This window comes from Diabrotica undecimpunctata, chromosome 4 (assembly GCF_040954645.1).
Source record: "Diabrotica undecimpunctata isolate CICGRU chromosome 4, icDiaUnde3, whole genome shotgun sequence".
In the NCBI taxonomy this organism is placed as follows: Eukaryota; Metazoa; Arthropoda; class Insecta; order Coleoptera; family Chrysomelidae; genus Diabrotica; species Diabrotica undecimpunctata.
In genome coordinates, this window is record NC_092806.1 from 92,220,411 (window position 1) to 92,237,798 (window position 17,388).

The 17,388-nt window shown below is 33.0% G+C and overlaps 1 protein-coding gene across 2 annotated transcripts in view; it reads left to right on the forward strand.

Moving 5' to 3' along the window:
* H (transcriptional corepressor hairless) overlaps positions 1-17,388 on the forward strand; it is a 162,365-nt gene that overhangs the window by 118,947 nt on the left and 26,030 nt on the right. For both annotated transcript variants that reach the window (XM_072529907.1, XM_072529906.1), the window contains exon 5: positions 2,084-2,327. In XM_072529907.1, coding sequence (XP_072386008.1) covers positions 2,084-2,327 — 244 coding nt within the window. The remainder of the gene's footprint in view (positions 1-2,083; positions 2,328-17,388) is intronic.

The window sequence follows — 17,388 nt, forward strand, 5'->3', positions numbered from 1 at the left end:
TATTCCTTAAGTATGGATTTTAAATTAGGTGCTAAATTTCTCGGTCTTCACTAGACTGCCAAGTGAAACTAACTATTGCGACTAAAGAGTTAAGAACAAAAGAAGAAATGCTAAGCGAACTGAACCAATAGTTAAAATATTAATTTGGACTATAGACTCCCTGTCACTGATTTTAAATTCTGTTGTAGATTGAGACCAAAAGCCAAATACTGCAATGAATATCGCATAATAATTTTAATAAGCCATATGTTAAAAACTTTTTATGAAAATCATATATCACATACCTACTATATACCAAACTGGAAGAAGACATCGGAGACAGTCAATTTGAATTCAGAAAAGAGATGCATTGTTTGCGTATAATATATTGACACAACGATGTCTAATATGTAAACTAAGATGCCTATGTATTTCCACAAGGGATAGTTGCGGGGTGAAAAATTACTAGGGTGGTAATGAATATATTCGTAACAATCTAGTAGAATACTGTGGTAGTTAAAAAATATTTTTTATTCCTCTGGCTCGAATATTAAGCTAGCGAGAACGTTTCTAAATAAGAATGGTTTAGGGGTGGAAAATTATAAGGGTGGTCAAAGTTTAGTAAAAACTTACTATAACACTTTTTTATTTCAGTTATAAAAAGAGTACAGTGAAATTGTAAAAAAAGATTTTTTTGCCTTACATTTTAACCTAACAGAATTATAATTGTTTTCAGAAGGGGTATTTGAGGGCTGAAAAATTACCAGGGTGGTAATACATTCGTAAAACCTATCAAAACACTGTGGTATATGATAAATATTTTTTTTTTTTTGGAATCGCTCCCCTAGTTTAGGGATGAAAAATTATTAGGGTGGTAATACATAAGGGAAAATGGGTAAAAAAATATGCCGTAGGTAACATTTTTTTGAATTCTGCTAGCTTGAAACTTAAGTCAGCAGAATCGCCCCCCTTACGGGTGGTTTAGGGGTAAAAATTATTAGAGTGGAAATAAATTGGTAAAAAATGGGTGAAAAAATATGACTTAGCTTAAATTTGATTCGGCTCAGGTGTGCCCGCTAGCTTAAGGGTCCTATTGATGAACAGTACAGTTATATCAAGTAGTAGCTATACATACTCCATATCAACCCTAATAGAAAAATTACCGTTTGTAAATTACCCTTCTCTTTTCTTAACGGAGTAACAATTGACCGATTGAGGTGGCATGTACTCGTTTTAAGTGCAGGAAAATCACCAATCGACAAACTGGAAAAAGTACCCCAGGCAATGTAATTTCTGGTATTATTACACATGCTATTCGTGAAAATATTAAGTCGTATCCAACACTATACTAGCAAGGAAACGTTTTTCCTGTATCATGAGGGTAACCGTACGAAAGGGCCGAATGAAGTTTGCTCATTTCTCATAAAGTATTTTATAGAGAACATGATGTTGGTGAAATATCATCATGTTTTCTCTTACGTTTGTGGAGCGCAGAGACACTGAAAAACCACACTGTGTTAAGCTTTTTTTCGCTTTAATTTAGCTCGGGTCATTCCTTCCTACCCTGTGATAGGGATTTTGCGGTAAAGAAAAATTAGAAAAGAAGACCATATATACACCATGGAAGAATATGAACAGCTGATAAAAGATTCAGGTAAAAATAACCGGGGTTTCTCAAATAATTAATTAATTAATTAATGCAATGTTCGTCCAATTGGCTATGATTTGTTTGTCAAAGTCGTTTAAAATATGCAGGGAAATGGAATTTAATTTCTATTTATATAAAATGAAATATTAAAAATAAAAAAATGAAAATAAAAAGTTTATTAGGCGGAGAGAAATTCTAAATTAATATTGCACAAAGTATTTGAAACATTTTTTGGTTAAAATATCTCATTTTAGTAATAGTCTTTTCTTTAGACTAATCGCGGCATTTGAAATTATATCTTATATACTTTTTACTTCGATGCGATTATCCACATTTTTTATTTTATCCATTTATTTTAGTACATATTTTCCAATTTTAACTTGAATATGTGGGCAAACAAATATTAATCACTAGATAGAGTAATAGAAATAATTTTTATATTTTATTTATTTTCAGCAAGTCGAAAAATGTGGATATCCTCTTTACTCATCTCAGTCATATCTGCACGGATACATGTATCCATTTTCTCCAGTACCACCCTATTATGGTACAGGCGTTTATGGTAGAGGATATGTAGTGCCTTCCATGTATCATCACACTTCTCCTGTCAATGTGCCCGCAAGGCATGAAACCCCCACTTGTTCTTGGGTTAGTGTAGAATCTAGGAGAGATGGTGATCGTCGAGAAGAAACTGTCACTGGTAATTTTTTTATATTAGTATTTTTCACTAATAAGAAATACGTATTATAACAGGATAGAAAATACACGAGGTATGGTTCGGGTCAAACCGGTCGGCTCGGAACGGTACTATTAAATTGGCGAAGTTTACCGTGCACTGACTCGCTCTCATCGGCAGTTTTGTGTCAGCAACCGTTTGATACAGACTTAAATTATTTTAAAAATGAGTTCTAGTTCATCAGAGTCTGAAGATGTTATGATTGCCTTAGCGTGCAATGAAATACAAAAACAAAAACCAAGATATTGGATTCATAACATTAATTTAAAATGAGAAACTTATGGGGAGTTTTATCATTTGTTTCACGGCCTAATCGAAAATGACAAAAGTTCTTCAATTATTTATGTTATGAACTCGTGTTATGTTATGAACTCGTTGAGTTATTTTCCGTTAGAAAGTAGGACACAAACTTTCCAAAATAAATATCTTTTGAAGAAAGGCTCTAAAGTAAGTATCCTAACTTTCAACTAAAATAAATAGGTAATACATAATTACCTATTTATTTAATAAAATAAATAATAAAATACCAATTTATTTTTTAAATTAAATTATAACTGATAAATGTCGGAGTTTTAATTTTCTGGGCTAAAAACTAACTGTGGAGTAGGTGTTCGTGTTTGGGGTGAAGGTATATTGAATTGAGCTTGCCACTGGCTCGTATAATTGTCTTGATTGATTGGGATTAAAAAGAGGTGAACAGGATACAGAAGATGATGTGCTATTTGAGACTACTAAAGGTACTTGAGATTGTACTGGATGATTATTCGTAATTTCGTTCATCATTAAATGTTTCATGGTTGCACCTGGATCTCCATACTCCGTTTTCGTTAATAGGTCCAAATATCTTTCTTGGGACTTTTCTTTCAAAGACTTTCAGCTTTCGTTTTGTGTCTTCTGTCATCACCCATGTCTCGCATCCATACCATACTATTGGTCTGATAATAGCTTTGCAGACCCTGATTTTCGATCTCCCGTGTGGTAGGTAGGTACGTTTTTTAAACATGATTAGGAAACTGTTGACCGGAGGCTATTAAAGAAGTTTTTTTAAATTTTTGCGGGTCGCCGCCTTTTCTGTAAATAGAGTGAATATTGTTATCCATTTAATTTTTTTCCTCAATAATTAGTTGAATAATTCCTGCTGGTATTTGGTCTAAGCTTACTTATTTTCCCATTCAAGCTGTTTTATAGCTAATTCTACTTCCTCTTTATGGTGCCCTGTTCACCTGTTTTGGTAATTACCGGCTATTTCATCTCTTATAACATAAAACAGTTGTTTCATATATCTTTATCGCGTTTCCTTTTTTATGGATCAATAGGCTGCCGTTTTCATCTTCTACTATTTCATATCGAGCTACACGATCAACAATTCCAAATCAAGAAAACAGAAATAATACTTCTAATTATATTATACAATTAATAGTCGAAAAATGAAGAGCCAGAGGTAGATGGCAAAGAAGCCGAAATCTTAATGACAAACACAAATATAATCGACTAATCAGACAATTAAGATCAGCACTATATGATGCACGCAATGCAAAATTTGAACATTACATAGTACATTGTCTAAAGAAGATCATGTCGCACTGGTAAAAATCCGACAGGAATCTGCATTTCTATAAAAAAATAGATTATTTGTTTTGTGTATTAATTTAGTTTAGGTCAACAAGAGTTGCAGTAAAAGATTTTTTTAAATATAGAATGTAAACCATATTTTCAATGCTTTGTGAAAGAGAACCAGTTTATAATATTCCGGACGACGTAAAAACACAATTTTTTTTAGAATATTGGTCGATGAATTGAAATCATGGTTCAAGAAACGAATTTATGTGCAGATGTTCTACTACAAAAAATGTAAAACCAAAATCTCGATTAAAAAAGTGGCAACCGGTTACTTATAATGAAACTTCACCCATTATTGATTTCACAAGTGATAAAATGGGTCAACAAAAGACCAGTTTTAATCCTTACAACATTTAAACATAATAGTTGTATCTCGGTTTAATCAGGTGAAAAGAAAAATTATACACAAGTGCTAAAACAACAAGCTATTCTCGATTATAACTTGTGAAAAGGAGTGTTGATCTTAATGATCAAATGGCTTCTTACGGAAAATTCTGAAGTGGTATCGGAAAGTGGCAGTGAAATTATTATTTAATACCGCAGTAGCCAATGCTTAGTTGCTAAATAATAGAAAATGCGAAAAAAGCGACAACCTATCCTTGAGTTCAGACTGGAGTTCGCGAAGGCATTTCTAAATAAAGAACCCTCACGACCAGTTACACCCCAAAAATACCATCTCAGGCAAAGCGATGTAGATAATAAAACAAGAAGAAAGTGTACAAGATTAAAACATACTGTGAAGAATGTGATGGCAAAACTGCAATATGTCTAGCATGCACATGAAGCACATTAAAAAACAATTTTACTTATACAGGAACTATTTTTGAGTTCAAAACGTATTATGCCTTAAGTGTCCTTATAGTATTGGAAGTCGTAAGCTGATAATTTCTAGTAGTACGTTTTTATTGTTAAACTGTAAAACTGTCACTGTAAAAGTGATTGTGAGTTATAGGATTTGTAAAAAAATGGATGTAAATAATTTATGTCTTAGACATCTAAAAAAGCTATATGTCAACTCATGAATGTGTTGCTTGTGTGAGTCCATTTTAAAAAAGAGGTAAAAGAAGTTTACCTCTTTTCTATATAGAACATAAACGTAGATTGATCACTGCTGAATTATAATCATTGTTAGAAGCATCTGACGAGGACGATGTAGATTAAATAAATGGTGGAAGTGACTCTGATTGATTCTGACGAAATATATGCACAAAGTCTTTCAGAAAAATCGAGGATTGAGTTTTGGAAAGAGAAAACACAAACAGAATTTAAGATATCTGAGAAAGTGAATTGCTCAATATAATAAATATAAATGTGGTATAGACTTAAGTGAACAAATGCTGAGCTACTATTCATGCAAACATGAGGTGGTACAAAAAGTTAAACAAGTGCATATTTTTCAGCTCATCTTGCTGAATGCATACTTCCTATATAACAGTAGATATCAATAGAAGATTTCGCTTTGCGGTTTTAAACTTTCGGTCATTGAGAGTCTTTAAGGACCAAATCCCAAGTGTCTACCTATTAAAAAACCGGTAGTCCACTATTTACCTTAAAATTTTCCAAAAATTGTTTTACGAAAAACTAGGTGCTGCAAATAGTTTCAGTTATTCATTCTAATGTAAAAAGTGGAAGTTTCTTATTATTTTTTTTATTTTTCTTTGCGTATTTTTAACTTTGGCAATATTTCCACAAATTTTATAATTATAAATAAAAAATTATACATTTCGATAGTTATTTATTATTTTAATAGAAAACAATTAAACATGATAGTGCACTGGTAGCATATAAAAATAAACAAAATACGTTTTGCTTTTATTTTTAAAAGCATCATCAGTTCACTACAAATAAAAAAGATTTTAGAATATAAGTAAACAACCAACAGGGTTCATACTTACAAAAACAATTTGTAGGGTTTTTAGATGTTATAAAAACTCTACGATAACTTAACATTAAAGATTAACAACTAAACGAGAGAAACGAAACAAAAAAATACAAGAAAAACTATACAGAACACTAGTTCATTTGATTTTAACCGATGGCTTCATTTGCATGTTGGTTTAAGCTCTTTCGAGGGTCAAACCACACTAATCTTTTCGATTTTTTCTATCAGCTCTAGGATGTCATAATTTTCACATGTGGCTTATTGTCGTACATGTGTTTCTCTGGAATGTAGCAAGCAGGCACGATTCTTGAGGGAATTAGCGGGCGGAACAGGGACAGACCTTTTTTAATAAAGGATTAATTTATTCCTTTTTCTTTAAAAAAACCAAACAAAAAAAATGGAAAGAAGAATGGGAATGAAGTTACTGTCTTGTAAGGGTTTTTTTTATTTGTTTTGTATGATGAGAGAGTGATATATCTGGCTCAAGTTGTCGATGTCGGTTCTCTTATTTAGGGACGATGGATGTTTTAGAATTTGACACATTTCAAGGATGGATCGCTTATGATAATTTTTTTGTTTGCACAGTATTTTGGTATTCGTGAAGTCGATACTGTGTTTGGTTGAAATGGCATGCTGTGCAAGGACACAAGATGGTTTAGAAAACCTAATGTCGCTTTTGTGGGAAGTTAGTCGACCTTGAAGAGAGCGGCTGGTCTGGCCAATGTAGCAGGAGTTGTACTCTGCACAGGGTACATGATAGACGACATTAGTTTGTTCTAGAGGGGCCAATGGAGTTTTTGTCTTAGAAAATCCAAGTGTATGAACCTTGGACTGTTGGTTTATATATATTGATTTATATATGAGTTTTTGGTTTGACCTCACTTGTTTGTTTGTTTTTTCTTAACCGATCACTGGGGGAAATTTGGTGTTATTAACCACCTTTTTTTTCATTTATTGGTTCCTTACAAGCAGGTTGTCACCCAAACTCATCTTATCATTTAAATAAACCGCTCTATTATTTGGGTTGGTATTTCACCTTGTTGTTCTGTCATAATTAATGACCTCAAGGTTTACTGTCTTTTTACGTTGTTGGAGCGTTTGTTTTAATATAACACCATTTTACCGGCAGCATTCAAGAAGCCAGGAGTGATAATTTCATTATACATTAAATTATTCAATTTCAATATTAATTACTATAATAATGCTACCCAAAGTTAAAATTAAATCATAACTATTGCTATATTGTTGGAAGTGCATCTATGATTTTCTTAGTTCTTCATTCTCTCTTTTCAATGTTTTTTTACTTATACATGTTTATAAAAAAAACCACATGTTCTTTTTGCTGTGCTTAGTTTGAACAAATTGTTAACTTTATTTAGTTCAATTTATTGTTTATACATCGTAATCGTATAATGTCCATTTACTTAAGCGTCTTTACAACTTTAATATCACTGACTGCTACATGTTCTTTTTAGATGAACTAATGATGCTTTCTGATTAAAAAAGCGAAACTTCTTCAATAAATAGATGAAGTAGCCATCAGCTTTGTCTTTTTTCTCCACCTTTTGACCGAAAAAACCCACCACTCTTCTGAGTGATCCTTAATTTATATTGGATTGACGGTCGTACATATATACATATATATATATATATATATATATATATATATATATATATATATATATATATATATATAAACTAAGGTACACTCGACGAGTGGTGGGTTTTTCGGTCAAAGTGGAGAAATAAAAGACAAAGAAGGTGGCTACTTCATCTATTTATTGAAGACGTTTCGCTTTCTGCTCAGAAAGCATCATCAGTTCATCTAAAAAGAACAATATGAAACCAAACATCCATAGAGAAGTTACAACAAAAGTGTGTTACCTTACAAAGACATGTAGCAGTCAGTGATGTTAAAAATATGAAAAAGCTTACAAAGCTGGACATTCAGAGTTAACGTTGTAAATAACAATTAATTGAAACTAGGTAAAGTTTGCAATTTGACAAAATTAGCACAGCAAAAGAACATGTGATAAAAAAAATACATGTATATAAAAAATTTTATAAAAAATTAGTAAAAAACATTAAGGTTTATTTTAAAGTGTAAAGAACTAGAAAGATCATTAGATTGCACTTCCAACGAATTTATTTAAAAAATTAGATTTTAATTTTAACTTTAGGTAACATTATAAGTTATTAAAGATTAATAGTAATAAAGATAAAATCTTTAGCTTACTGAGTCTCGTTAGTAAATGAATTTACAGATTTGACACCCACGCACAACAACGTGAATAGAAGTGGCCTTGATGTCAGAATGACATAAACAGCAAGGCAAGCTACCAACCTCTATGTATTAAGGCGGTATATTCAAAGAATGTGATAAATTTGGTTGACAACTTGTCGTTAAAAAACCAAACAATGAAAGGAAAAGGTGGTTGAGATCACCATTTACCCTACAGTGATTGATCTGTCAACAAAGAACAAAGCAAGAGAAGTCAATCCAATATATCATATATTATAATATTATGACGTCACTAGTTAGCCAGCTAACAGGTGAAGATTAATAAAAATTTCCACAGTCCAAAGGTTCAAACATTAAGGACCGTAATGAAAAGGATTCTATGAATCAGATTCAATTTAAAATTTTATCAAACAAGTTCATCAAAAAAGAACAATTACTTAATTATGTAAAAGTGATGTTGACAAATAATTCATAAAAAGTAAGTTGATAAATCTTAATTAAAGAAGGAATAATTTATTTATATTTTATTTTTATTTAATTTATTATAAGAAAATGTGATAAAGAAAACCCCAATGTGGGACAAAATTTAAGTAAACAACATATCAAGCCTAATTCTGTAAAATTAATGCATGATAAATTTGGCTCAAATTACTAATATCCGTTCTCTTATTTAGAGTATTAGGATGTTTTAATATTGCACACATTTCTAAAAACTGTCTTTTAACGAGATTGCGTTCAGTGCCAAGAATTTTAACTTCATTAAAGTTTACTTCATGCTTAGTGTTGATGGCATGTTGGGCAAGAGCACAAGTATGCTTAGATAAATTGATATCACTGCGGTGTGTCGTAAGACGCCCTCTCAGTGATCTCCCAGTCTGACCGATGTAACATGAGTCACACTCAGCACAAGGTATATGATATATTATATTCACTTGTTCCAGAAGGGACAGAGGTGTTTTAGTTTTAGAGAACAAATTCCTGACAGTCTTAGCATTCTTAATAGCAATTTTAACAGGTACGTTGTTATGTTTGTACAGTTTAACGAGTTTCTCAGTAACTTGAGGAAAATACGGTAAAGAGGAGTAATGGGTAGTTGGATTCCCAAGTACAGTATTAGGCAGAACAGTGTTATTAATTGAATTATTTGATATTATTCTAAATTGTCAGGAAGGTGATTATCAAGAATTTGTTGGACACTTTTGAGTCATCTTTACATAAGAAATTTAATTTTGTATATCATAAATCCATGGCACACCTTCGTAAGAAGCTTAATAACTTAGACACTCCCCAGTTTAAAAAAATTCCATTTAATCCCAAGTGGATTAAAAATCTATCGAGTACTGAGGTTCCTCAGGACATTCTCAAATTGTTATCCTTGGGCCCCAAATTTGGCTTACAGCCAACTTTCAGAGATTATTCTGTTAGTAGAATTTTAGCAGATGTGGAAAATATTTTGTCACATGCTGACAATTCTGACCTTTTATCTCTTAGGTCTTCTTCCAATAATATTCTGTTGAACTATTCTAATCGCCCTAGACAACCCATATCGGAGTTAGACAAGATTTACAGGGAGACGGTATCGTTTTTAAAAACTCACCCTAATCTTCTCGTTCTTACTAGTGACAAAGGGAATGCTACTGTCCTCATGGATAGAGATCAATATCTTAATCTTAGTCAATCGTTGTTAGATGATGATAGATACTATCAACCTCTCTCTACCAACCCTTGCTCTAAATTTACAAATAAAATAAATAAATTCATTACACACTTAAAAAATATTAAGATCATAGATCAACCACTTGCAAAATTTTTACATAATTATGATGGATATGCTCCCAGATTTTATTGTCTACCTAAAATACATAAGCCCACATTGAGCATGAGGTAAATTGTTTCCTCCATTAATTCACCAAATACTAATATTGCAAAATTTTTAACTGACATCTTATCTAAATCTTATAATTATAATAACAACTTTAATATTGTTGATTCTTTTCATTTTAGTGAATTTATTAATAATTTTGAACTTCCACAAGGCTACATTTTAGTGAGTTTTGATGTGGTATCTCTTTTCACTAATTTACCTCTTTCGAGCGTTATTACCTCCTTAAGAAATCACTGGAACTCCATCCAACCAAACTGTCCTGTATCCTGGGATGTATTTGCAGAACTTTTACAATTAATATTTGACACTAATTTTTTGGTTTTCAACGACAAATATTACCTTCAAATTTTTGGGACACCTATGGGTTCCTCAATCTCTCCCATCCTAGTAAACGGTATGTTGATGACTTATTACTAGCCTTACCTCCAGACAAGATTCAGGCCACCTTGTCTTTATTCAATGAGTTTGATCCTCATTTACAGTTCACTGTTGAACTTGAGGACTCTAACACAAATAGTATTCCCTTCTTAGACATGCGTGTCATTAGAATGGGAGATAACACCCTTACTACAAGTTGGTATAGGAAACCAATGGCCTCTAATAGGTTTCTCAACTACCACTCTTGTCATCCCTTTAAATACAAATTAAACCTTATTAAAGCTTTAAGCTGCAGGCTAAATAGACTGATACATCCAATTAATCGAAGGGAATCCTTGCAATTACTTAAAAATATTCTGATTGAGAATTCCTATCCATCCTCCCTTATTAATAAATACCTTTTCGCTCAAAGCTATGGTTCTTCTTTAAATGATATACCCAATGGTGACCAACTTAGAATAATATCAAATAATTCAATTAATAACACTGTTCTGCCTAATACTGTACTTGGGAATCCAACTACCCATTACTCCTCTTTACCGTATTTTCCTCAAGTTACTGAGAAACTCGTTAAACTGTACAAACATAACAACGTACCTGTTAAAATTGCTATTAAGAATGCTAAGACTGTCAGGAATTTGTTCTCTAAAACTAAAACACCTCTGTCCCTTCTGGAACAAGTGAATGTAATATATCATATACCTTGTGCTGAGTGTGACTCATGTTACATCGGTCAGACTGGGAGATTACTGAGAGGGCGTCTTACGACACACCGCAGTGATATCAATTTATCTAAGCATACTTGTGCTCTTGCCCAACATGCCATCAACACTAAGCATGAAGTAAACTTTAATGAAGTTAAAATTCTTGGCACTGAACGCAATCTCGTTAAAAGACAGTTTTTAGAAATGTGTGCAATATTAAAACATCCTAATACTCTAAATAAGAGAACGGATATTAGTAATTTGAGCCAAATTTATCATGCATTAATTTTACAGAATTAGGCTTGATATGTTGTTTACTTAAATTTTGTCCCACATTGGGGTTTTCTTTATCACATTTTCTTATAATAAATTAAATAAAAATAAAATATAAATAAATTATTCCTTCTTTAATTAAGATTTATCAACTTACTTTTTATGAATTATTTGTCAACATCACTTTTACATAATTAAGTAATTGTTCTTTTTTGATGAACTTGTTTGATAAAATTTTAAATTGAATCTGATTCATAGAATCCTTTTCATTACGGTCCTTAATGTTTGAACCTTTGGACTGTGGAAATTTTTATTAATCTTCACCTGTTAGCTGGCTAACTAGTGACGTCATAATATTATAATATATGATATATTGGATTGACTTCTCTTGCTTTGTTCTTTGTTGACAGATCAATCACTGTAGGGTAAATGGTGATCTCAACCACCTTTTCCTTTCATTGTTTGGTTTTTTAACGACAAGTTGTCAACCAAATTTATCACATTCTTTGAATATACCGCCTTAATACATAGAGGTTGGTAGCTTGCCTTGCTGTTTATGTCATTCTGACATCAAGGCCACTTCTATTCACGTTGTTGTGCGTGGGTGTCAAATCTGTAAATTCATTTACTAACGAGACTCAGTAAGCTAAAGATTTTATCTTTATTACTATTAATCTTTAATAACTTATAATGTTACCTAAAGTTAAAATTAAAATCTAATTTTTTAAATAAATTCGTTGGAAGTGCAATCTAATGATCTTTCTAGTTCTTTACACTTTAAAATAAACCTTAATGTTTTTTACTAATTTTTTATAAAATTTTTTATATACATGTATTTTTTTTATCACATGTTCTTTTGCTGTGCTAATTTTGTCAAATTACAAACTTTACCTAGTTTCAATTAATTGTTATTTACAACGTTAACTCTGAATGTCCAGCTTTGTAAGCTTTTTCATATTTTTAACATCACTGACTGCTACATGTCTTTGTAAGGTAACACACTTTTGTTGTAACTTCTCTATGGATGTTTGGTTTCATATTGTTCTTTTTAGATGAACTGATGATGCTTTCTGAGCAGAAAGCGAAACGTCTTCAATAAATAGATGAAGTAGCCACCTTCTTTGTCTTTTATTTCTCCACTTTGACCGAAAAACCCACCACTCTTCCAGTGTACCTTAGTTTATTTTGGATTGACGGTCGTACTCCTTTTCTCGATATATATATATATATATATATATATATATATATATATATATATATATATATATATATATATATATATATATAACATATATATATATATAAACATATATATATATATATATATAAACATATATATATATATAAACATATATATATATATATAAACATATATATATATATATATATATATATATATATATATATAAACATATATATATATATATATATATATATATATATATATATATATATATAAACATATATATATATATAAATATATATATATATATATATATATATATATATATATATATATATATATTAGACCACTTTTGTAGTGGGGGGTTCGCGGATTTTTACAAAATTTTTGTATATCATTGTACCTTAAAAAAGTAGCCTATATAGATTTTTAAGCCCTCTAGGTATCCTTTCCCTTTACTATTCTTCTTTGGATTTCTGGTTCTTCTGTTCCATCCGTGTTTAATGCAACTCCTAAATATGTCAAACTCTCTACCGTTTCAATATAGTCCTCTAATTCAACTGTGCGTCTGTTTCCCCTAGCTCTTGCCTGTGTTAACTTTTTTGTCTGTTGAATATTTATTTCTAGTCCCGCTCTTTTGCCTTTGATTTTAATTGTGAATATATTTCTGCCGCCTCTTCTGTTCTGCAAGACATGATGCTGATATCATCGGCATAGGCGGCAATCTGTATTGATTTATTTGATAGGAGATTACCTCTTCCTATATGCAGCTGTACTGTATTCAGCTGTACTTAGGACATGTGATGAGAGGGCAAAAATACGCATTATTACAACTTATTATGCAGGGCAAAATCCGAGGAAAGCGAAATGTGGGAAGAGGAAGAATATCCTGGCTTAAGAACTTAAGGGAATGGTTTGAATGCAGTAGTGTAGAACTTTTTAGAGCAGCAGTCAACAGAGTCCGCATAGCCATGATGATTTCCAAGCTTCGATAGAAGATGGAACTTAAAGAAGAAGAAGATATTCAGCTGTCTTATCACATATTCCAAGGTCAGGTTGAATAGTGTCGGTGCCAGCCCGTCTCCTTGCTTTAATCCTTGGGCTATCGTAAAGTTTTCAGTGAGCTTATTTTGGACTCTGACAGTTGCTATTGACGAATCCATTGTTATTTTTACCAGTCGGATGTATTTTTGGGGGATATTAAAGCTCTGCAATATTTGATATAACTTGTTCCTATTAATTGAGTTGTAGGCTTGTTTGAAATCTATGAATATGTTGTGGACGTCAATGTCGTATTCCCACGATTTGTTTAAAATTTGTTTCACTGTGAATAGTTGGTCAGTTGTAGATCTTTCTTGTCGGAAACCGGTTTGATATTCCCCGACAATATTTTCAGTTAGTTGTTGGAGTCGTTTGTTTAGTATGTAAATAGAAATTTTGTACGCCGTGCACAAGAGGGTTATGCCGCGATAATTTTCGCATTTCAGTTTATCCCCTTTTTTATAGATTGGGCATGTAATCCCGGTTTTTCAATCAATAGGGATCTTTTCATTTTTCCAAATCTTGTTCATGAGCACATGCATTTGTCCTACTAGGTGATCGCCACCTAATTTATACAGCTCAGGAGGATGTTGTCTATAACTGAAGCCTTATTGTTCTTTTGTGCTCGTATTGCCTGTTTTACCTCTTCCATCGTTGGGGGTTCTATATTTTCGTTGTCTCCCTCATTCTGATGCATGCCCATATGCTCTTTATTTTCTTGTGTCCCTAAAAGAGTTTGGAAATAGGTTTTCCAGACTGATTTTATTTCTTTTGGATCACTGGTTATTTGCCCTTCTTGATATCTGCATAGATTTGTTCGGGGTTTGTATCCTTCTCTTAAATTGCGTAGATATCTGTATGCCTGTCTTATATTGTTGCTTTGAAGATTTTCTTCCATTTTCTGTATATTGCCGTTTTCATATTTTCTTTTCTCTGTTCGGCATATTTTATCGGCCCTCCGTCTTGCATCTTGGTAACTTGCCCTTCTTTCTCTGGTTCTTCTTTCCATATATTTCTTGTGTTCTTCATTTCTTTTCTGGATGGCCTTATTACACTCGTCATTGAACCATTCCCTTTTTGTATTTTTCTTTTTCTTGTCTATGATTTTTCTTGCTGCGTCAATAAATTTTGTTTTGATTTCTTCCCAATATTCTTCGGTGCCTAGACTGCCTGTGTCGGTCAGTGTTTGTGTTTTTTCTCTTTCATAGTTCTGTTTGACATCTTGTTGTTTTAATTGTTATATATCTAGCTGTTCTGTTCTTTGTTCCTGTCTTTCCCTCCTGAATTCTCTGAATTCTGCATCTGTATTTTATCTGTACTAGGAGATGGTCAGATCAGCAGCATGCTCCTCTTCGGCTCTTGACATCTTGTATGCTTGTTGCGGCCCGTTTGTCTATCAAGACATGATCAATTTGGTTAGCGGTTGTTCCTCTAGGCATAATCCATGTCGCTTTGTGTATGTCGGGATGTGGGAAAAAAGTCGAACTTATGATCATGTTTTTTCTACTGGCAAAGTTGATAAGTAATTCTCCATTTTCATTGGTATTTTGATGGAGTGAATGTTTACCAATGGTTCCTAAGAAAAGTTCTTCTTTGCCTATTTGAGCATTCATATCTCCTAGTACGATCTTGATGTCGTTTCTTGGTAAGCTGTCATATACTTCTTCTAGCAGTTCGTAGAAATCTTCTTTTATTTCCATGCTATGTTCTTCTGTTGGGCAATGTATGTTAATGATTGAGAGATTAAAGGATTTTGTTTTTATTCTTAGTTTACATATTCTCTCATTCACTGCTTTGAAATCTAATATGGCGTGTTTTATCTTATTGTCAACTATGAAAGCTACTCCGAACTCTTTCTTTCCGCTCTCTTTTCCGCTATACAGTATTGTATGCATTTTTGTGTCTTTTATTCCGTGTCCTAGCCATTTAGTTTCTTGTATTGCTGCTAGTTCTATTTTGTATTTTCTAAGCTCGTTAAGTAATGATGCTTGTGCTCCTGGTTTATTCAATGTCAGGACATTCCAGGTACCGAGTGCGTAGTCCATATTTCTTTGCTTAAGTCGTCGTCGATAAGACCGATCTATCCGAGGCTTATTTAAAGGTTTCGTGGTGTTATACTTTTTACGATAACGGGATACCGGCCCATTGCCCAACCCCCAACCTGGAGGACCAGAATTTTCTGTCAGGATTTATTCCCTTAGCCGATATGTTCCAGTTTTTAGGCGCCAGAAACTCGCCTTTCACCCCCTCTCGTCTGCTACATAACGTACAACCATTGTACGCCATGCACCCAGTGGTTACGCGGCAAAAGCCTTCGGGGACGTGAGAGTAGGATTTGTTGGCAGAAGCTGAGTTCTATTTATAGAACCCCCGGCTTTTTCGTCGGAAACAGTGGACATTACTCTGAGTTTTATTACAGTATGAGCATCGGCAACCCATACTGCCTCCAAGATCCTTTGCCAACCTTAAACCACTCCAGTGGTTTAAGCCAGTATGTTATGCATGCGAGACATGGGTGATGACAGAAGAGACAAAAAGAAAACTGGAAGTCTTCGAAAGAAAAGTCCTAAGAAAGATATTTGGACCTATTAACGAAAACGGAATATGGAGATCCAGCTTTAACCATACCAACTGTTCAAGGAGACACCGATCTCAGAATTCGTTAAATTTCAGAGACTTCGCTGGGCTGGTCATGTAGTAAGAATGGAGACAGAAATTTTGCCGAAAAGAGCCCTAGATAGTAAAATTCAGGGCGCAAGACCAAAAGGAAGGCCCCGGAAAAGATGGGAGGATGAAGTGGCAGCGGACGCGCAAAATTTGCTAGACGTGAGAACCGGGAGAAGATCGGCGCGGGACCAACAAGGTTGGAGTCATAGTTTGGAGGAGGCCAAGGCCCGATTTGGGCTGTAGCGCCATTGGAGAGAGAGAGGTGTCTTTGGGCCTGAAATATGCCCCTCGAAATGGTTAAAAATAGCCCTGTTTGCCTATATTTATATATAAACTAGGGAAAAATTGTAGAAACAGGTAAATTAAATATTTTTAAATACCAAACGAGCATTGGAAAATTATAATCCATGTAGTAGATTCGAAGATACAGCTGTTAAAAATAGCTAGTTTTTTAAAAATCACATTTTTTTATCATTTGTAAACTGATAGTATTTTTCTTGATTATCTGAAATTGCACAAAAAGTTAGGTATAGTCCAATGTCTACTTATTGAATTTCTTGGCTCAGACCTTTGACTATTTTTTTTAACCGTCTAAAAATTGAGCTTTTCGCTTCATAAGTAAGCCAACTTATGTGGTCGTTAATGATTTCTCTCATCTGTTTGATTATTTTACAATATTAAAAGTCAACGACTTAATAAAGACTAAAATAGTGTTACGAACATGCATTCTACGTAGCCCATATAACGGTTGCAGACCGGGACGAGAATGCTCTGTCCTTCCAGATGCGACGGGAACTGTCGACCGCTAGAAACTAGAAAGTTCGACCCGACAAGCGATGAAACGAATTAGAGGTGGTACTACCCCAGAAGATTCGAGAATAATACTTTTTGGTATATATATGTAACGATGTTATGAGTTAGTTTAGTTGATAAGAGAATACCGAACTGTAAACTTATAAATAAATATATTTATATAAATTCGAACCGCTCGTTTTATTTAAAAACGTTACAGTTGGTGTCAGGTGTGGGGTTAATTAGTTTATTGCAAAATAAATTCAGCAGTGACTTTTGAAAAAGACGTTTGAACTTTTGAGAAAAGTATTGTTCGTCGGGAACATCCGCGTAGTTCGGTAGTGATCATTGTACGAAA